The sequence below is a fragment of the Camelina sativa genome, chromosome 17 (assembly GCF_030686135.1).
Source record: "Camelina sativa cultivar CO46 ecotype springtype chromosome 17, ASM3068613v1".
NCBI classification, from domain to species: Eukaryota; Viridiplantae; Streptophyta; class Magnoliopsida; order Brassicales; family Brassicaceae; genus Camelina; species Camelina sativa.
This window is the reverse complement of record NC_141896.1, coordinates 33489106-33511242: the sequence shown is the minus strand read 5'-3', so window position 1 is coordinate 33511242 and position 22137 is coordinate 33489106. Positions and strand designations below refer to the sequence as shown.

Here is a 22137-nt window from a genome sequence, read left to right as displayed (position 1 = left end):
AAACCGAAAGGAAAGGATAATGACATGTTTTATAAATTATCCAAATTAGAAAAATTAGATTAGATGACGGGTCATATTCCAAGAGGAAGAGTATTTTTCTGTATACCTCTCAATTGAAGTAAACATTTTCAACGTTATTAATTTATGCCAATATCGAATGATTTAGTATATTTATGCTTTTTTTATAATTTACCATGCTTGGTTATTTTTTTATTTTTATGGTTGAACGAATATAAATGTCGATCCATTGTTAGTAATTAAGTCAACCAAGGAAATTGAACCTTACATGTCTACTAGGCAAGCCATCATAAAAGATTTTAATCTACGAAGGAAATTCGTAATTACAGTACTCATTAACTTATGTAATTAATAAAGTCCGTGTAAAATCTAATTATGGTGTGGTTTGAAAAAATAAACTCTATTTTCTATTTGGCTCTCATAAGTTTGTTGTCATTTATTACTTATTAGATGATATGTAATCCATTAGAATTGTAATCTTTATGTCATTCTGTACTGTACATTATTAGCACACGACAATCAATTAATATATAATTGAACGCATATTAGAAAATGTTTGTGTTTGATGTTTCTTTCCATGTTTGTGTTATATATAACTTTCTAAATATATTTGGCAAAACAAAAAAAACGTATTGCTAATGATCAAACATTATATAACATGTACGTAGTCGTAAATTATTTGTAATTGTATCACAATTAAACCCAATATACTTCATTCATTCGTTGATCCAAACTATGAAATTTTGAATTTGATACATTCTAGTAAACTATGCTTCAAAAAATTTAAAATTTGGTGTCATCAATTACGTTATTAAATAATTCCAGCTCAGTCTCAATAATTTTTTTTTGTCCCTAGTCATATAATTATTTTAGATCCTTTTAATTTCAACATCAATTTTTTTTTCTATTTTTTTGGTTACCATTTGGTTAAGGTAGTTCTGATTTTTTTTTTTGTCCTCTGGCCACCGTTCCTCTTGCTCTAGTTATGAGATGAAACTGAATAGTTTACAAAATGAAGTGTTATCTGATGAGAAAAATAAATAAAATTAAATATAATATAACATAATTTTTTAGAATTCACATATACAAATTCTTATAACTATTTGGTATGAATTTTTTATATTATATATTTTCAAGAATTATTTATTTATATTGCATAAAATTAGTTTAGATGTATAATTTTCCTCCTCGTGGATATCGATATGATATCAATTTCATCCTCATCATGCCTATATGCGAACTTGCGTCTTATTATGAAGTTTGTGCATCATTTTTCAGAAAATTTATTTGATTGACTATTTTATTACTCATTATTACTTTGTAGGCACATAGTTTGGTTAAAACATTACTTCTAGACTTTTGAGAGTTCTAGAGTGGGGACATACTGTTTCATATATGATTTTAAACTACATAATTCAAACATCTATTTTAAAAATAAATTCCAAATAAATAAAAATTATAATTACCTTTTTCAACAAAATTATTTGAGTAGCTCAAATGAGCCAATTGAAAGAAATAATAATATATATACATATATATATATATAATATTAAATAAAAAAAGTTTGAACTATAAAATGTGAATAACAATATAGCTACTATTGTGAAGCAAGTGTAAATCATACATTATAAGCATATGTCATTACACTTGTAATGTTACGTTTATCTTTGAAGTGTAACATTTGTCACTACAACTTTCTACTGTTCATAATCAAATAAACAACTGTGTGACTCATATCTTTTTTACTCCACTATAAATAGGAGTTAGGAGTTGTATAACATTAGAAGATGAGTGAAGAGATAGGTGATTAGCTAATAATTATAAAGAGTTTCATTTGTAACTTTTCTCACCTGCTAGTTTTCTCTCTAAGAAAATTGGTGGTTCATTTCCTACTTTGGCTGTCGATGGTCGAAATATAAGGTTTCCTTCAAAACATGCTTCACATTAAAACTTATTAGATTGTAATTTTTTTTGGTTCTTTAGTGGATGACCATTAATATTTTACATAATTTTTTACATCATGACTCAACCAAGATGTCCAGTTCTTTCATGACATATCTTAAATATACTTGTAAACTTAAAGTTTATTATAACATATGATTCAAACCTAATTATTTTTATGCAATATAATCCAGAGAATAATATTTGTTTTTTTTTTCCAATATATGTCTCCTCTCATATGTTTTGCAAAGATATTCATTATATGATATTCATTTCTTTAGATATCTCTAAAACTTATCAATTTTCTATGAAACTTAGGGGAATATAATGCATCAATTTTAAATTATGTTTTCTTTGGCATTGAAAAATTGGGTTTTCAGAACTCATAATAATATTTGCATCACCACATATAGTACTCACGCTTTTGGCGGAGTCTTTAATTTTGAGAGAGGAGAAGTATTTTTTAATTTCAATTATTGAGTGTATTGTAACACTATATGCTAAACATATTTCTTTATTATGATTCTCAAAATTTGACATTTTTTAGATAAAATATTCATTATTAATATAATACAAAGTCTTTTAAAGTTACGATATATTATATAAGAAGCTACTTATTCAAAAGGATTTTAAACACAAAAAGTAATACAAGCATATTATTACATATAGATGTTACTCGCATGATTTTCCATTTTCATTGCAATATCTAGATGAGTTTCATCATTGAGACCATGAAAAGAAAGTTCAGTCATTGATGAGGTTGGTCTTGGCATCTCTTTCTTTTGTCGTTTGAGATGTTTGAAACAAATCTGCCAAATCTTTTGGTATACGACAAGTTTAGTATTAATATCTTTTCATGTCGTATCTGTAAATAATATTCTCATCTAATTTATTTATAACATGAACAACATCATTTATTTGAAGATTGTGTTGCTGGTTTTTCTTATGTTGAAACTATTGGGGTAGGAACCCCTTCCTTTTTCTCGTCCAGGACCACGGTCTCGACCATGTCCGCGTCCTCGTCTTTGATAGTATTAGGGAAATTAGCTAGTCGGAATATGCCTTTGCCCTTGCCAATTATCATAACTGGATGAAACAACATTCACATTTGGAATTGCAGCTGATCCAGTTGGACGAGATTGATATTCATCATCACGAATTCATTATTTTGTTCAACACCTTGACTTGCACCAATTCAGTGTATCCTTTGGCCCGATATTGCTCATGGATGATTACATTTCCAGAATGAAAAGTTGAGAGCATTTTTTCAATCATATCATAATCACTCATTTTCACCACATAATATCATCCTGGAAGTGATTCCAAACATAACAAAATTATGATCACTAACACTTTTGTAATCGATGATTTAACCACTCATGCTTAGCTTTTGGTACGATTACATATTTTTGGTGATCAAACCTATATTTGAATGATTGCAAAGATTTACAGAATCATCTTTCGTGATGTATTCATTTTTAAAACTATCGTGGAGATGGTGACCTAGGAATACCATTTACAGATGATGTAAATGACAGGTTATCCAGGTCGTCTCAAAGAGAGCCCAAAAGAGGGACAAACAATTTTTGCGGGCAAGAGGCCCATCAAACAATTTTTGCGGACAGTGTTGGGTGATTTTAATCAGGTTCTAAATGCATCTGAACACTCCTCTGCGGATCAATTTTCTTCAAATAGTAGTATGAGAGCTTTCATCAGTGTATCTTAACTTCAGCTTTGTCTGATTTGCCTTTTTGTGGAGCTATCTACATGTGGTTAAACAAACATGATATTGGAGTTGTGGCTAAGAAGTTAGACCGAATATTGGTGAATGATCTATGGTTTCAAAAGTTCCCAAATTCTATTGCAGTCTTTGGTAAATCGGGAATCTCTGATCATAGTTCATCTTGTATGTTTTTAGATTCTTTGAAACTGAAACTCAAGAAGCCTTTTAAACTTCAAAGCCATCTAACCAAGAATTCTGAATTTGTACCTTTGATAGAGAGCTGCTGGAATTCCTTAAGCTTTGATGGAAGCAAGATGTTAAAAGTTTCTAAAAAGCTGAAGGAGCTTAAAGGTATTATAAGACAGTTTAGTAAGGAAAACTATTCTGGTATTGAACAGCGAGTATCAGAGGCTTACAGTGATCTTCTTGTGTGTCAGCAACATCTCCTTGCTACTCCTTCTCAAGCAACAATGTTGGCTGAAAAAGCAGCATATAAAAAATGGTCTATGTTAGCAGCGGCTGAGGATTCTTTTTTAAAGAAGAGATCAAAAATTCAGTGGACAGATGAAGGAGATTCAAATACTGCTTTTTCCTCAGAATTATCAAGACAAGGCAATCCCAAAATCATATTCATTTCCTTCTAGATGATGTTGGCAGTGTTCTAGATTCAAGTGAGGGTCTTAAGGCTCATATTGTGGATTACTTTGAAGCTCTGCTTGGAGGACCAGACCATTCTACATCTTGTTCTACAGAAGAAATTGCAAGTCTTGTCCCGTACAGGTGTTCACCGACTATAGTTGAGTCTCTATCAGCCCCTTTCACCTCTATGGAAATTCAAAATGCTTTATTTGCTTTACCTAAATGCAAGGCTCCCGGGGCAGATGGCTATCTTGCAGAATTTTTTACTGATCTATGGAGAATTGTTAGAAAGGAAATGATTGAAGCCATCTCTGAATTTTTCAGCACGGGTCAGATTTTAAAGCAGTGGAATGCTACCATTATTTTACTGAACCCAAAAAAGCAGAATCCATCAAGAGTCACTGAGTTTTGGCCTATATCTTGTTGTAAAACTGTCTATAAGGTTGCCTCCAAGATGCTTGCAAATAGATTGAAGTCAGTGCTACCCGATATTATTTCAAACACTCAGTATGTGTTCATACCTGGAAGATTACTAGCTGAAAATATCCTTTTAGCCACTGAGTTGGTTCAAGGTTACAATTGGAAGAAAAATTCAAAAAGAGCAATGCTCAAAGTGGACCTAAAGAAGGCTTTCAACTATGTAAATTGGGACTTCATTCTCAACATTCTTCATGCCATGTGTTTCCCTCCAAGTTTCATTAAACTGATTATTGAGTGTATTACTACTACAAGGTTCTCTGTTTGCATTAATGGTGAACTTTGTGGCTAATTTTAAGGGGACCAAAGGATTGAGACAAGGAGATCCACTCTCACCCTACTTGTTTGTTTTAGCAGTGGAAGTTTTTTCTCAAATGCTTAACTGAGAATATCAAATCAAGAAAATTGGCTATCATCCTATGGCATCGAATCCTCAGGTTTCTCATATTTAGCTTTTGCTGATGATATTATGATTTTCTTTAATGGACATGAGAGTTCTCTAAGAAACATTCCTGGTGTGATTGATGATTTTGCCAAATGGTCAGGACTTGAGATAAACAAGAGTAATACAGAGTTTTTTTTATTGTAGGATTAGACCAGGTGGAAGCTGATGGTATCTCTAGCCTTGGCTTCCATTTGGTTTCAATTCCAATAAGATATTTAGGTCTCCCTCTCTTACATCGGAAGTTGAAAATACACGACTATAGGCCTCTTCTTGATAAGATTTCGAGCAGATTCTCAAGCTGGTCCTCTCATGCTTTATCATATGCGGGCAGAAGACAGTTGATCTCATCAGTAATTTACATCACAGTAAACTTCTACATCACAGTAAACTTCTGGTTACAAGCTCTTATTTTGCCTAAAGGGTGCTTGAAAAAGATTGAAGGGTTATGTTCCAGGTTTTTGTGGAATGGAGACATTGCCTCAAAACCAAAAGCTAAAGTATCATGGAGTGTTATTTGTTTGCCTAAGAAGGAAGGTGGCTTATGACTTAGAAATTTTCACACATGGAATAAAACTCTATGCCTTAAGCTGATTTCGTTGCTCCATGCTGGTGGAAATTCGCTTTGGGTTAATTGGATGAAGAGTAACAGAATGAAATCTGGTTTTATGTTGCATTTAAATGAGAAACAACATACATTATGGACTTGGAAAGCATTGCTCAGTTTGAGACCCCTTGCATCACAGTTCATCAAAGCTAAAGTGAGAAATGGGAGATTGATTAGCTTTTGGTTTGACACTTTAACTTTAACTTTTGGTTAGAGGTTGGCCCTCTTAATGATGGTCCTAGACAGACAAAGGTACCTTTGAATGCTACTATTGCTTCAGTGTGCTCAACCACAAGATGACCAGCATGTGTGATCAATGAAGGCTGAAAACTTGCAGATTTTGTTAACAACTATTGCTCTACCTATTGGTTATTGAGCTTCAGACTCATACCTATGGCATGTTGACGGGGTTGATCTAGACTCATTCTTCACAAAAAAGACTTGGGAATCACTAAGACTGCACAGGGAGCCCCAAGCATGGACTGCAAATGTCTGGTTTTAAGGAGCAATACCTCGTCAGGCATTCCATATGTGGATCACACATCTGGATAGATTGCCTCTTAGATCAAGATTGGTTAAATGGATAATGCATGTTCAACCATCTTGTTGTTTATGTGGAAAATATGTCGAGGAAAGAAATTATCTCTTTCTAAGATGTGAAGTAAGTGAAGAGCTTTGGGGCATAACAATTAAAAGGCTGTGATACAGACCTTTTCTCTTTCACACATGGACTGCTTTTTCGACATGACTTGGATCTTCTGATAATATTTCAACAAGACCTTTCCGTCGGCTAGTTTGTCAAGCCCTCATTTATGTCATTTGGTTCGAAAGAAACAACAGACTACACTCAAATATCTCTTCAACTCCGCGAGAAAATTTCAGGAGGCTGGACAGACAAATCAAGGATTCAATTATGGCTAGAAAATCACACAAGCATATTGGTGACCAAATGCAAAATTGGTTCACTAATAATTAACAATCCCATATCAAGTTGTTGTTAATTTTAGCTCCTCCTTGTTTTTTTTTTTCCTTTTTTTTGGGCAAGAAATAACTACTAGGTTAAACTTTTTGTATATTGTACAAACCCTTTCATTTTTCATTAATGATATTCAAATGCGTATCAAAAAAAGGAATACCATGAGGCATGACTTTCGCTTTAGAGTGCGGGGAAAGCGGTTTTAGAGTGCGGTATGGATCAACTGCGGGACAAATATATTTGCGGGACAAGTGCGGTTCATACTAATAAGCGGTGCACAATAATAGTTGATTGGTGAAAACTAATTTGCGGTACATTTTATTAAAAACATATATATTGTATAATCAAACTTTTAATAATTTTATTTTAATCTATTAAACAATTTACAATAAAATTATTTAACTGGAGAAAAAACAAAAACAGATGTAAATTAGGTATTATAGATAGATATGTTAAAACATATATTAATAGTTAGTGTAATTGTAAATTATTAATTTTTGGTTTGTGTTAATCAATAAAATTATATCTTATATGGATTTATATACATTATCTTCTTTTTTGACAGAAAAACAGAATTTTATACTTTAACTATTATAATAATATTTGTATGAAAAAATTAGTAAATGTTTTGTAGATGTTATCAAATTATACTTTTATTACAATACAATTAGTAAGAAATTTTTAAATTCAAAGAATAGTTGAATAAACTTTAAACTACATGACCATTTTGTGTTACTAATAAAAAAATTAAAATATAAAAGAGCATATTTTTAACGGATGCCTTGAAATTTTACAAAAATGCGATTATAATTTATTAGCTATAGGTATACATAAATTAAATAATTAATCTATGAAAAAATAGTTTAAGAATTATTTTATTTGCTTTTGTATATGTTTTTTTAAAGAAATATAGATTTAACCTATATATATATATAGCAAATTTAGAAGGAAAAAAAAACTTTTGACCACTGGTCATCGCGATTTTTCCGAAAACTGCTGGATAATTCGTTGTTTTCCATGGAATAGCGGTCCAAGTGTATAATTCTACCTAGAAAACCGCAATTTTTTTTTTTTCAGAAAACGTAAATTGTTTTGTTTTTGTTGATTGGTGGACAAAAAGCGTTTTTGAACTTTTGCTTCTCAAATCCGCTTTTTTTCATGGCCTCAATCTCATCTGATGTCGTTTCCGACTGATTGATGGTGCTAAGAAGTTCATTTGATCTTGCATCTGACGCATTTTGTCCGGATAGTCAGATAGATAAAGGCAATGATGTCGAGCTTAACCAAGTTTGACATCTCTAGAATAATTATTCAAAGAGAGACGTGTAAATTGTCCTAGGGGCAAAGATGTAGAGATGTAAAAAAAAAACGAAAACAAAAAAACTTTTGGATATTGAGTCTTAATGGGCCTAAAGAAGAGGGTATGACGGGTTCAGTGGACATAACTTGACCCGACCGAACCGACCCGGGTGAGAGGTTAGCCCACCACGCAACGTCCGTCGGGGAAGATACCACGCGACGGAAACGACGAACACTAAACGCGGAAAACGTCTATCAAATCTCTCAGATCGGTTTCGGAACCACATATAACAATGTCGGCGGTGCTCACAGCCGGCGGAGGCTTAACTGCCGGAGATCGCAGCATTATTACGGCGATTAACACCGGCGCTTCCAGTCTCTCGTTCGTCGGCTCAGCCTTCATCGTTCTCTGCTATTGCCTCTTCAAAGAACTTCGAAAGTTCTCTTTCAAGCTCGTCTTCTACCTTGCTCTCTCTGTAAGTTGTCTCGTTCTTGTCTTTTGATTTAGTACCCTACCTGAAGCTGATTCGTACAAGTTCCAGTAAAATTAGATCATGCCAGATCTAGGACTATGTACTGTTTTGCTTCTTTCTTCTACGATTCTTCGTACTGTGAACTGTTTTCCATGGCTAACTTCGATGTGAACATTGCGTAGTGAGGATTTTGAGCTCTATTGCTGATTATAAGCAATGTTTTGATTGTTTCAGGATATGCTTTGCAGCTTCTTCCTAATCGTTGGGTATGTTTATCTACCTTTAGTTGTGATGACTCTCTCTTCTTGAGTTTTTTTTCCGTAAGATGATTGTTACCTCTTTGTTCATGTAGAGATCCTTCGAAGGGGTTCATTTGTTATGCACAAGGCTACACTACTCATTTCTTCTGTGTAGCTTCGTTCTTGTGGACAACCACAATTGCTTTCACGCTTCATCGTACTGTGGTCAAGCATAAAACTGATGTGGAGGATTTGGAAGCTATGTTTCATTTGTATGTTTGGGGTATGCAGAAAATAATTCTCTATTATATCAATGATTCTGGGTATCCATTCTTGGATGTGTATCTCTGCATTGGTGATTTAGTAACGTAAGTGTCTGATTTGATCTACTTTTTTTTAGGAACTTCCTTGGTAGTGACTGTCATACGTTCTTTTGGTAATAACCATTCCCATATGGGGCCGTGGTGCTGGACACAAACTGGACTTAAAGGAAAGGTATGAGAGAATTCTTATTTGAGCACAAAGATTTCAATTCCCGAGTTCTAGGCTATCATGTGATTGGTTACTTGATTCTGTCAAAGGCATTAGAATTTTTTTGTGCAATCACTTTCTTCATACTGGAACTCTTCTCACTTTTCGACTTGCAGGCTGTTCATTTCTTAACATTTTACGCTCCTCTTTGGGGAGCCATTCTCTACAATGGGTTTACATACTTCCAAGTGATACGGATGCTCAGAAATGCTAGACGTGTATGTTATCTTCTTTCTGAAAGTAGTCACATAAAATTATTGATACACTTTGCTGAGTACTGATCTGATATGCTGATATTAATTTCAGATGGCAGTTGGAATGTCAGACCGAGTCGATCAATTCGATAATAGAGCAGAGCTAAAGGTCTGCCTTTTCTGTATTACTAATACTTGTTTGGCATCATGTGACACGATTTGTGTCATCATTTAAACCTCACTGCTTGTTTCCTGAAACCACAGGTGTTGAACCGATGGGGATACTATCCACTCATTCTAATAGGATCATGGGCATTCGGCACTATTAACCGTATTCATGATTTCATCGAGCCAGGCCATAAGATCTTCTGGCTCTCAGTTCTGGACGTTGGGACAGCTGCACTAATGGTAGCAAAACCCTCAAACAAAGCAATTATACTTTTTTTTATTGATCATCTTTTGCTCATCCCAAGTCGCTGTTCTGAATATCGTATTGTCAGGGCTTGTTCAATTCAATAGCCTATGGTTTCAACAGCTCAGTGCGCCGAGCAATCCATGAAAGACTAGAACTGTAAGTCACCACCATTCGCTTTGGTTTGCTATATTCCCAAGAATCATTGAAGCTCGGTTTTCCTGACACATTTGGTCTGCTAGATTTTTGCCGGAACGGCTATATCGATGGCTTCCTAGCAATTTCAGACCTAAAAACCATCTGATTCTACATCAGCAACAACAACAGCGAAGTGAAATGGTCTCACTCAAGACCGAGGACCAGCAATGACACTAACTTTTCAAAGATGTATTTCATGGACCAATAACAAGAAAGCGTCGTATGATAATAGCATTTGGATGGAGACTGGTAAGTTTCTTTGGTTGTTTGTTTTGTTTTTAATTTCCTTTTACGTTAATGAGTGTACCAATATGGTCATTTTGGTTCTCTCTCTTAGATATGGTGAAGGAGGATGCACAACAGGTCGTCAATGTGTATAGGAATCATTCTTTGGGAACACGAACTTGACAATCTTTATTTTTTTGTATGAAAAATCATTGTGAGGTCTTTTGATCTTGATTTGAAGTTACTGAACTTGCATGAAAATGTTGGAGAGTTTAGTTACAAAGATCTTATCCACAACAAGCATATACACATGAGAATACAAGGCATGTACACGTTACATCATCTCCACAGCTAATGCATTTACTTACAACAAGGTGGAAAAAAGTGGCTCTGCCTGGGTGTACTTTTATCCTCACTTTCCTCTTAGAGGAGCACTGTCTATTAAGACTATCCTCATTGGTAGTCCTTCTCTGTTTCTTAGCAAATTTCTTAGGTATAGATTTTTATTTTTAATGTAACATAAGCTAAGAATTTGAAGGATCGTTTCTAATTTTAGGATTGAAAGAAACGTTTCTTGGTGGACAGGTGTCACCAAATCAATGGTTGAATGGTAAAAATGAGTTTAATGGGTTTAATTTTTTTTTTTGGCATTCCTCTTTTTTCTTCGTGTTCTCTCTTCTATCTCTCTCTCTCGACAAATCGGCGATTCCCATTGATTCTTTTCTTCGATTCCAAAAGATTTTTTTCTTCTCTTCCAATTGATTCCCACGTCTGATTCTCCATGGATTCGGCGTCAATTTCGTTCCGGTGAAGCAGAAGGCATTTGATTCCGGTGAAGATCGATCCGTCGAAACCCTAATATTTGGGGAAGATTCAAGCAGTTCGATTCTCAGGCTTCGTATGTGGTAATAATCTTAGTCTCTCTTGCTTCTTTATTTTTTTCCGGTTGGTTGCTGGGAACTTGAGCAATCATCTCAATATGTAAGAAATTGATTTCATTGGTGGGTGTGTCAGTGTCAATTTTTAGCAACATTTGTTACTCTCAGTAGCTCACAAATGTTAGATCAAGATTTAGGTTGTTATGATTCATTAATGAGGAAATCTTGTCACGCATATGATTCGTTTTGTAAGGTTTGATCAACACATGTATCTCAAACATTATGAGTTGTTTTTGTTCTTGTTTGCTTGCTTGCCTGTGGCTGTGCAGATTAAAGAACAATTGAATGCTGAGTCGGTTACTGTAACGGATATGTCTGGCGATGGACGTCATGTCTGGTACCTACTCTGTCTTTTAGCCAGTTTTATCTTCCCCATTATGATTCGTTTGTTACACGTAGCTCAACTTGTGTTTGGGGGTAGTGCTTGTTGAAGTTTGTGAGATATAGAAACTTTCACTTTCATATAGATAAGTTCTTGTTAGCTTTCATCGAAGTTGGGATTTATAATGCAGAACTGGTATTATCAGCATAAACAGAGTAGATATATACAGATTGAACTTGTCATATTAGATTTGCTTCTATGGCATAACACCAGAGATTGGATTAATGTATGTTTTGGTAGCATCAATGTGGTATCATCGGCTTTTGAGGGACAGTCTGCGGTGAACAGGCAAAGGATGGTCTACAAAGCCATTTGGGAAGAGCTTCAGAACGTAGTTCATGCTGTTGATCAAATGACTACAAAGACTCCTTCAGAAGTTTGAAACACTAAAATGCCTTTTCAATATCTCTATTACAACACTTGAATTTTATCAATATCGGTCTCTTCTTGAACGTGAGTGTGGTGGCTCCTCAGATCAGATTCCTTCTGATGCAGCCATAGAGGCATAGACTAGTCACTGGATATTGAAACTACTTGTAACGCACGACTGTTGGTTTTGTTGATTGCAGGTCTCTCAGACAAAGTCCATTGATCAAGACACCTGTGTCTTGGGTATTGGAACGTGGAAGATCATACCGTGACCCTCTAGTTCACTCGAATTTAGGTGACTGAACCAGTGGAGGAATGTTAGGGCTTTTCTATGTACCGAAATTTTGGTCTTGCCTCTGTATACATGTTCTCCAATGAAACACACGAAGTCTGTCAAACCTCAAAAACCGTATTTGCATTAGTCGCTGATTAAGTGTAGAATAGACTGAATAATGTAATGTTTTGCAAAGATATTTTGGTCATAAAAATAAAACATCAAAACTGATTTTTAACAGCCATTGTTAGCTGAATTGTCTTTGTAAATTTAAAGTATTCAGAATTTAACTGTATTTTATTGTAATGATATGATAGCTTTTTGATGTTCGTATAATCACAATAATATTTAGGTGAAAATTACAAAAATTGAAGTACATATGGTTTTTGTAGTTTATATAGCAAAATATCAAAAATAATTTTGAATATTTTCAGTTATTAATTATTATTTTACTATATTTATTACTAAGAAACACCTTAATTTGGTTCTACCAATAATCAACAAAATTTTCCTTTTCTCTTAACAAAGTTTCTTCTTCCCTTCTTATTATTAAAAATTGCTTTAAGAAACAACTAAGAAACACACTGATGAGGATAGTCTAATGGGGTTATATATTACCTGGCGTATATTGATTGGTATAATTCTGCGGTTATGAGCTTCGACATCAGATCTGAGTTCAAAATGATCAGAGTACCTCGTACGGACGGAGATTTTGGTGTGCCATCAAGAAGGTGTGTCTTATAGAATATGGCGGAAAAGTAAGTGTTTCGGACAGTACCGATCTTGACGACAAGGGTACGGTGATCTTATGGGTCCTGGAAGATGTCAGGAACAAGGAATGGTCAGGGAAGACTCTGGTTTTGCAGCCTAGTCAGCTGCAATTGGTCAACAACATTAATTTGGAGGTACAAGGTATAAGTAAAAGTGGCAAGGTTTTGATGACACAATACTATGTGCATTCTCCCTTTCACATTCTCTGTTATGATCTGCAATGCAATGATATGACAGATAGAAATCAAAGGTATAGCAAAACATTGGTTTAGTATGCAGGGTCGTAGATGTTTTATAATGGTTCAAGATTCCTTCACATCGTGTCGAACTCAACCACGACTTCCTCTAGGTTTTTGAGCCTTGAGCAAACATGAACGTTTTTACAAGCATCCGTTAACAATCAAAATTTTTCTATTGGTCAAACAATGAATCTACGCAGAACCAAACCATAACGAAAGCGGCAAAGCAAACACTGTCACCACCGTTACTCAAGAACCACCATGTGATTCTGCACCAGCAACAACTTAGGTAGTAACCTTAGAGCAGTCTTAGCCAGTTGTGGAAGGAATCTCTAGTTGAGGCAGCCAAATGGAGAAGCGTGGACAGCGTGACATAAACATTAACACAAACAAACAATTGACAGTTTGACACAATAGATAAAGAAAGGTACACTACCGTTTTACACAGACCACTTTTATAGATTGAAATAAAGCAATGTCAAACAAAGTACAAATACATTCATGCACTTTGCCACTTTGGTAATGGTACGAACACAGAGGTGAGAGACAACTAACCTTTTTAGTACTATTTATGCTAATCCGAGAAACGTGTGAGATCTGATGACTGGAAACATTACATCACTACACAACAATTATACTCCAGTAATTATTATCTCAAGTAGTCTTCTGAAATCGTGAATCAGATCACTTTTCTAAGTTCTGTTTTTTTTTTTACTTTTTGTGAATTAATTCTAAATATTTTATTGCGTCTGGAAAATTTAATTTAGTTATTCAAAATCAAACACAAACACAAATCATGCTATAGCAAATATAAAATCGATTATTAAGAAGCATCCTGCGAAACCTAATTTATAAAATGGAAAAACCTATCCCCTCTTTTTTACCAAAATGCATTGATTAATGCAGTGAAGGTGACTAAACCGGGGCTGATTATTCGATTGGATCGTGAGACCGACAAAAGATAAAATCAAAGCCCCGATGTAGTCACTTTCAATGCATTGATCGACGCAATAACTGGGTCAAAACACCGAGATCAAGCAAAAGAAGGGGATTTGATTGATCATAGCTTCCGCAGAGAGGAATTTTCAAAGAAGATAAAAGAGATCTCTAGAGATAAACAAAGATGAGAGATAGAGAGAGAAGAGAGAGAAAGGTTTTATAAAGGAAAGTGAGAAAGAGAAAAGCGGCAGAAGATTAGACTCGGTCGAAGAAAACAAAGAAACCCTAATTGACTAATGGGCCGATATATGGATACTGTCGGCCCAATTTTTTTTGTTTCGATTCCGATTTAACAGTTTCTTTGGTTTACCAAGTGTAAGCGACAAAAGTTGCATTGCAACAACTACAAGTCTACAACAATACAAGGCTCGTCGTAAGCATGAGTGACGCATAGTATTGACGTAAGAGCGTTAAAATCCCCATGTGATCTTTCATGTTTTCTAGTTTTGATGATGACTAGCAATTTTTTTTGTACATATATCTACGACTGGGAAGTGGGAACAAAAATGTAACTCTTATTAGGGTCTGACTGGTTCAAACGCTGCGGTTGCGGTTGCGGTTGCGGGATATTGCGAAAACGGGTGATTGTGGTTTCAAACGTTATTAAGCGTTTTGAACGACTGGTTTAGTGGTTTTAAATTGGTGCATTTGTGGGAGGTTTACGACTGGTTAACCAGCGGGTGCAATAGCGGTTGGAACATATTAAATGTGATATATAATATATAAATATTTAAAAACACCATAATTTTTATTAAACTTGATTTATAATTAAAATTTCTTTAAAAAATACTAAAATAATTATTCAAAAAACAAAGAAATTTCATATTGAAATACTTATTCCTTTATGCATTTGGCTTTTCACCAAAAATTTAATCAAGTATTTTGGTAAATGACAAAACATATGCTTTAGATCGTAAATCTTTTCTCTTTTCTCTTAGATCGTGGGTCAGTAGTTGCATCGGTAGGAATGGTCAAGTGAGAGTTGAGAAGAGTTACTAGTGATTTTTCTTTTAATATTTTTCACAAATATCTTATTTTTTAAAATTTCTGATGAAATATTATATTTATTTAGATTTTTGTAAACTTAAGTGTGATGTGCCATTAAATTTACATCAAGTTTTCTGGATTATTGTTAATTGGAATATTATTTTCTTCTAATTGTTTATTTTATAATCTCTGCAATCGTATCCGTATTTCATTTTCTCTCATCCTTAATGAGTAAAATGGTTAGATAGAATATATAACAAAAAAAGTTTTCATTATCATTGATTTCTTTTAAGTTTTTTTACAAAAAAAAAAAAAATTCCAACCACAATCGCCTGCAACCGCAAATGCTTGCGGGAAGCAACTTTTGGAATTCAGTGGTTTGGAGTGGTTGAGAGTGATTAGGAGCGATTGGGAGCGGTTTGTGTGATTGGTTCCAATCGTTAGCAACCACTACCACCTGCAAACGCAGCGTTTACGGGAAAACCAGTCAACACCTTAGTCTACTCTTACTCGTTAACTTCTTTGTACATAGAAAAAAAAAAAAAACTTCTTTGTCCATTGCTTCTAATTCAATCAAATAATGTCATGTGTGTTATCCGAGCGAAGATAATTAAAGTGACTTCATAATTACACTTAAGCTCAGACTTATTTATTTTAAATCATTTTGTTATGAAATAATAAATTTTAATATTGTTGCTAAGCCTTTTTTAAGTTATTTTTAATCCAAAAAAATGATACGATAATGTTATCTTTATGACTTAAGAACAAATGGAATCAACTAAACCCAAATATAACGGGTTAAACGCATGTTTTTGTATTTTTGTACTCTAAAAACGGGTAAATTTATAAGATTTTAGATAAAATAACAAAATCCGTAAATGACTCCAAAAAAAATGGCAAATTCATAATTGATTCAATTTTATATGATACTTACTGCAACTTTTATAACCAAAAAAAAAGGTTACAAATCAATTGTTTTAACTTAACTCGTACTCTTACCGCAGTCTTGCCAGATTTTTTTTTTTATTGTTAAAGGATCTCACACTTACCAGATAAGTCTACGGTTTTTATGGTATCCTACTATATTAATTGAGAAGTACAAATATGAAACTAATCTTAAAATATGTAAAAAAATTACATTCAATCGCCACTAAAAAAACTTAATTAAGATTAATAATTAAATAAATAAATATAATTAATTAACAAATAAAAATGCTGACATATCAAATATAAAAAAATCTAGAAAAGTAAAAGAAATCTATTCAAATCAAAACTAATTTGTACTTGAAAAAAAATAAAAAATAAAAATTAACTGCTACGACTTTTTAAAATACGGATAAATCTTTTTTTTTCAAGTAGAGTTTATTTTCTTCTTTAATTTTAGTACATTGTCATGCTATTGATTTTAAATAATGATTAGTTAAAAACAAATATTTTCTCTCTCTAATCAATTATGGACGAAAATTACAAAATATTTTTTTAAAAAAATAGAAACAAATCAGAATTTCAAAAACTAAGATTTTCTGTCAAAGTAGTCAATATAATTATTTTTAATAACTAGATTTCGAAGATTTTGTTAAAACTTCAAATTATGATTCTCCTATCATCTTTATTTTATTTTATTTACAAATTATTTGTAAGTTTCATATAATACTTATGATTAATAAAATGCAGATTTTGTGATTTAAATTTTCAAAAACAAAAATATATTACTCGATCTATGAAAATAAAATGTGCGTTTTAATTTTCACATTGGCGGGTTGGTAAAACTAAATTTATATAGTTGATAAATTAATAAATTTTATTTGTTCATAATTATAATATTAAAATTACTACTTCATATTTCACAAAATAATAATGCAAATACAACAAACAAACAGTATAAAACTGTAATATACGTCAAAAATAAAATATTATAATATTTTAAAATAATTAGTATTCAAAAAAATATATATAGATTTACAGAAAAATTAAAATAAATATTATCTCAAACAAAATATATTTTTTTAAAAAATATAACAATAACTTTTATTATTCTATTATAATTTTTTAAGAATGTTGAACCGTGCTTTAAGCACGGGATATTTCCTAGTACCTGTTTATTATTGCAGACTACATCAAATTATAAACTGTACTGCCTACTGTAATTTAGCTTTAATGATAGATGTTACCGGTCCAGATATCAGTGTGAGATAAATGTAGTGTAATATCACTAGACCAAGATATCAAGGAAGAAAAATATATAACCACAATAATAAGAGCTATTTTAATCATATTTGGATAAAAAGAAAAACATATATCTTTTTTTCATAATAGTCATATGAAAAACGGATAATTTGGCTCGACATGTTCGAACAGCTCTGCATCTAGTTACCTTTGTAAACAATTTCCCTTCGCATTGGCTCGTTAGAGTTAATCTTGTAAGCTGTTGTCAAAAAAAAAAAAAAACTGTGGAGTAAATAACTAAAAGAAAAAAGAAGCATAAATTGTTTACCTGTTTCTTGAAATTGTTATGAAAATATCGTAAATCAAAAAAAAAATCAATGCAAAGAATAATAAATTGAGAAGATCGGGTGAAGGAGGAAAGAAAGGGATATAGTTGCGTGTTTCTCTCTCCAAATCCAGCCGCCACTTTTTCTCTTTTCTCCCCTATCTCACTCTTTGTATATAAAGCTCGTATAAACATAACCATAGATAGTCATAGACTCATAGCTTACTCTTCTTTGATCCATATATTGATTAAGATTCTCTGTTTATATATCCGGAATCTGAATTTGATGGTGACAAAGGGAATGCGTATCGGTAAATACGAGCTTGGGAGGACACTCGGAGAAGGCAACTCTGCCAAAGTCAAATACGCAACGGACACTGTATCTGGCCAATCATTCGCCGTCAAGATCATCGACAAGTCTCGTATCACTCGTCTTAACGTCTCCTTTCAGGTTTCTTTTATTACCTCTATCTCGATTTCTCAGTTTGATTATGGTGGATTCGTGTAACTCTTAATCCGTTCTTGATTGAAATTATACAGATCAAGAGAGAGATTCGGACACTCAAAGTTTTAAAGCATCCAAACATTGTGAGGTTACATGAGGTAATTAAGCAAATTGTTGGATAATTTACTGCTTAAGGAAATACAAATTCTATCCAAAGATTTTTTTTTTAATATTGTTTTAAGTTGAGTATCAGATTCGGGGTTATCCTTTGACAAAACTATTAGAGTATTTTTGATGACGACTAAACATTAAACTTCTCAAACATTTTTGTTTAGATTGCGTAGAAGTATATTAAAAAGTTAACCGTCATTTTTTGTTAATTAATATTTTAATTTTTGTTTCTGTTTTCTTTTGGTGTGTGTGACTAGTCTTTAATTCATGAGTCATGACCACGCAAATTAAATTTGCCTTTTCACGTTGCTTATTAGCCCTACTTAACGTATATACTAATTTAATTTCTTGTAGTTTTTAAAGTAATTTTTCTTCATGACGTCCATGAATTGGTGGACAAAAGATTTAAAGACCATGACCAATTCAATTATGAGATAGGTCCCAAAAAATTGACCATTTGGGGGTAATGACGATATGCCAATGTAATCATCATCACAAATCGCAATGGCCCAATCTTAGTATTAAATTCCAATCTTTTTCATAACAGCTTTGGCTATTAAACTATATTTATTAATATATAGTGAAACTCGTTTTATACATTTTAATTACGTGAACCTACTTTAATATTTTTCAAGTCTTCCTTCATGGGTATTTTACAATTACTTTTCTCGCAAGCAACCGATAAGGTTTTGGGTGTTGATTCAACAGAGACTTGGTCCATGTGCTTTCTTGACGTGGAAGTTTTCCTCATAACGTAGATGACTTTGTTGTTCTTCTTAGTCAGTCAAGGCCTCAAGGGTTTCCTAATCCTTCATCAGATTTTAGTTTCCTTGATATGCAAATTCTTTATGGTATACCTTGCAGGTATTGGCTAGCAAAACCAAGATTTACATGGTCCTAGAATTAGTCACCGGAGGAGACTTATTTGATAAAATTGTAAGAATCCTATTAGCTTCCGTGACGGTTTTCTTAGTCAGCAAAATGTTGGTTTCTACATACCAAAATTTCTAGTCTTAAATATATGCTCTGATGTCTTAGGTCTCCAAAGGAAAGCTTCCAGAAATAGAAGGAAGAAAAATGTTTCAGCAGTTGATTGATGGAATCAGCTATTGTCATAACAAGGGCGTTTACCACAGGGATCTCAAGGTATATATTTACAACTTTTATTGACTAATGAAAGCTTCAAACTTTGTATGTAGTATTGACTATTGACCACATGTTCTAATATCAAGTTTCCCGTTTTGCAGCTAGAGAATGTTCTTCTTGATGCAAAGGGGCACATTAAAATAACTGATTTTGGCCTTAGTGCGCTGCCTCAACATTTTAGGGTACTTACCAAATATCCTAATTAAACCTATATACACCAGCAAAAACATGTTCGAACTTTTTTTGGTTTTGACATGTTAGGAAGATGGGTTGCTACATACTACTTGTGGTAGTCCTAATTACGTCGCGCCTGAGGTTCTAGCTAACGAAGGGTATGATGGTGCAGCATCAGATATATGGTCGTGTGGAGTAATCTTGTATGTTATTCTTACCGGATGTCTCCCTTTTGATGATACAAACCTCGCAGCTCTTTGCCGAAAGGTACTGCTTTTTTCTTTATTTGCTTCTTTTTGAATTTTTAGTTTATTTATGTTTGATCAAACACGTACACTCGACGCTAATCTTTTTTAGATATTCAAAGGAGATCCCCCAATACCTAGATGGATAACACCGGGTGCCAAAATCATGATCAAGAGAATGCTTGATCCAAATCCAGTCACGAGGATAACAATCGCAAACATTAAGGTCAATGATTGGTTTAAGCATGACTACACTCCTTCAAACTACGATGATGACGATGATGCATACTCATCAATCCAAGAAGATGTAAGAATATGTTTCATCTCATCATGTTGGTTCCTATATGAATTTGGATCAAGTGCATTGGCCTTACTCAAAGTATTTGTCCTTTTTGGTTTTTATGATGAAGGTTTTTGAAGAAGAGAAGATCCCTAATTCTCCAACCGTTATCAACGCGTTTCAGTTGATTGGAATGTCTTCATTTCTCGATCTCTCAGGTTTCTTTGAGACAGAGGTAACCATACACTTTAACATTTTAATTTGTCCTCGTTTACTCTGTTTCATGATTGTCCTAATTAAGCTTTCAATAAACGTTTGTTACCTTGTTTACTGATCAGAAAGCATCAGAGAGGCAGACAAGATTCACGTCAAATAGCTTAGCCATAGATTTGTTGGTGAAAATCGAAACGATCTTTACGGAGATGGGTTTTTGTTTACAGAAGAAACACGCAAGGGTGAGATTCCTTTAACTCTTTTGCTTTACTTGAGGAGTTGTAAGTAATTTAAGTGTTTTCGGGAACTGATGTTGATGTTGCTTCAGATAAAAGCAATCAAAGAAGAAAGCACTCGAAAAGGGCAATGCGGTTTATCAGTAACTGCTGAGGTTTTTGCGATAAGTCCGTCCCTGAATGTGGTTGAATTAAGAAAATCACATGGAGATTCCTCTCTTTATAAACAGGTAACGTACTCTTCTTGTAACGTTAGTTAATCTTTGTGTCTATCTTTATTCAATCTTGATCCAAAAACAACTTATGGCATTCGATTGATGCAGTTGTACGAGAGATTATTGAATGAAGTGGGCTCATCATCACAAGTACAGGAGCTTTTAACGTAGCTAATAGCAGAAAAAATGTCAGCCTATTCAAATTTATGTTCAGGATCACTGGATTTATATGTAAATATCAACTAGATTTTTGTGTATGTAGCCAAAACAGCTCAAAAGACTCTCATATATACATTCTTGAAAATGTTTTTTTTTTGGAAACTCAAACTCGATAATTTAGGACCATTATTTTTTGGTCCAAAAATTTTGTTGGATGATTTGATAATCTTATTATATAAAGTATGGTTTCAAAAGTTACTAATTCATAAGATCGCGACATGTGTCAAAATCTTATTATGTTGTAGATTATTAAAATAATAAGATTATTAAAATATAAAATCTTATTATTATGTTGTAAAAGTTACTACTTCATAAGATCGCGATATGTGTCAAAATCTTATTATGTTGTAGATTATTAAAAGTATGTTGTAAATTATACAATTTTGTAATCCTAAAGAAAAAGGAATCGTCCAAACAAAAAAATCCATAATTCAAAAACATAAAAGAAATCATACAAATAATTTTACAGTAAAGATACACGTAGTTATCCTAAAGAAAATCATAAAAATTTTACAATAATTAAATTTATACAAAAAAGTCCTACGTTATATTAAAATTACTTGGCCTAATCTTAAAGAAAAAAAAAAATATAAAATATGTATTCTCTCATATCTTTGTCATATATATAGAGAGAGGAAGAGATCATTCCAATGTATCAAATTCAATTAGAATGTTTAAACACGAGCACTACAGATGGAAACCAAAACTATGAAAATAACGAAAAGTCAAGATCATACAAATTGTTTGGGATAGAAAAAGTCTCCCGCGATGCGTGAGTAAAATAAACATAAATAGATTTAGTTATTTTAAATACATTCAATAACAGTTAACATTAATATTGTAACTAAGATATATTAATTTTTTTTTGTCAACAACTTAAATAGATTAGCTCAAAAGAGCCAATTGATGGGAACACTGTTTACATAAGTGATATGAAGCGGTAGGAACT

General features: G+C 33.1%; 3 protein-coding genes across 4 annotated transcripts; all 3 read left to right on the top strand.

The window, feature by feature from the left end:
* Positions 1-7928: 7928 nt before the first annotated feature.
* Positions 7929-10677, top strand: LOC104758126 (G protein-coupled receptor 1). Its single transcript, XM_010480945.3, has 10 exons — positions 7929-8598; positions 8830-8861; positions 8948-9117; positions 9235-9329; positions 9482-9583; positions 9672-9728; positions 9824-9967; positions 10060-10130; positions 10214-10418; positions 10507-10677. Exons 1-9 carry the CDS (start codon positions 8416-8418, stop codon positions 10338-10340), a joined length of 981 nt encoding a protein of 326 aa, XP_010479247.1. The 5' UTR covers positions 7929-8415; the 3' UTR covers positions 10341-10418; positions 10507-10677.
* LOC104742292 (protein BOLA4, chloroplastic/mitochondrial-like) lies at positions 10467-12687 on the top strand. Its single transcript, XM_087496881.1, has 7 exons — positions 10467-10532; positions 10636-10721; positions 10822-10887; positions 11233-11299; positions 11602-11669; positions 11955-12167; positions 12284-12687. Exons 1-6 carry the CDS (start codon positions 10467-10469, stop codon positions 12094-12096), a joined length of 495 nt encoding a protein of 164 aa, XP_087353007.1. The 3' UTR covers positions 12097-12167; positions 12284-12687.
* Positions 12688-17862: 5175 nt separating this feature from the next.
* On the top strand, positions 17863-21382 carry LOC104758125 (CBL-interacting serine/threonine-protein kinase 17). 2 transcript variants are annotated; one of them, XM_010480943.3, is made up of 11 exons: positions 17863-18295; positions 18385-18447; positions 19325-19396; positions 19499-19606; positions 19708-19788; positions 19868-20047; positions 20138-20332; positions 20436-20540; positions 20644-20760; positions 20847-20984; positions 21078-21382. In XM_010480943.3, the coding sequence occupies exons 1-11, from the start codon at positions 18131-18133 to the stop codon at positions 21138-21140; spliced, it is 1287 nt and encodes a 428-aa protein (XP_010479245.1). In that variant the 5' UTR covers positions 17863-18130; the 3' UTR covers positions 21141-21382. The 2 variants fall into 2 exon arrangements, 1 of the variants encoding a protein (XP_010479245.1); XR_015586970.1 differs by having other exon boundaries at positions 17899-18295; positions 20148-20332.
* The last annotated feature ends 755 nt before the right edge of the window (positions 21383-22137 follow it).

Bases quoted from the DNA above. Each gene is read 5' to 3' on its own strand.
- LOC104742292 (XM_087496881.1), top strand. From the start codon at position 10,467: ATGAGTGTACCAATATGGTCATTTTGGTTCTCTCTCTTAGATATGGTG. The intron at 11,300-11,601 runs GTAATAATCTTA...GTGGCTGTGCAG, and splicing joins ATTCTCAGGCTTCGTATGTG to ATTAAAGAACAATTGAATGC. The intron at 11,670-11,954 runs GTACCTACTCTG...ATGTTTTGGTAG, and splicing joins GGCGATGGACGTCATGTCTG to CATCAATGTGGTATCATCGG.
- LOC104758125 (XM_010480943.3), top strand. From the start codon at position 18,131: ATGGTGACAAAGGGAATGCGTATCGGTAAATACGAGCTTGGGAGGACA. The intron at 20,541-20,643 runs GTAACCATACAC...TTTACTGATCAG, and splicing joins CAGGTTTCTTTGAGACAGAG to AAAGCATCAGAGAGGCAGAC. The intron at 20,985-21,077 runs GTAACGTACTCT...CGATTGATGCAG, and splicing joins ATTCCTCTCTTTATAAACAG to TTGTACGAGAGATTATTGAA.
- LOC104758126 (XM_010480945.3), top strand. From the start codon at position 8,416: ATGTCGGCGGTGCTCACAGCCGGCGGAGGCTTAACTGCCGGAGATCGC. The intron at 9,968-10,059 runs GTAGCAAAACCC...TCGTATTGTCAG, and splicing joins TTGGGACAGCTGCACTAATG to GGCTTGTTCAATTCAATAGC. The intron at 10,131-10,213 runs GTAAGTCACCAC...TTGGTCTGCTAG, and splicing joins ATCCATGAAAGACTAGAACT to ATTTTTGCCGGAACGGCTAT.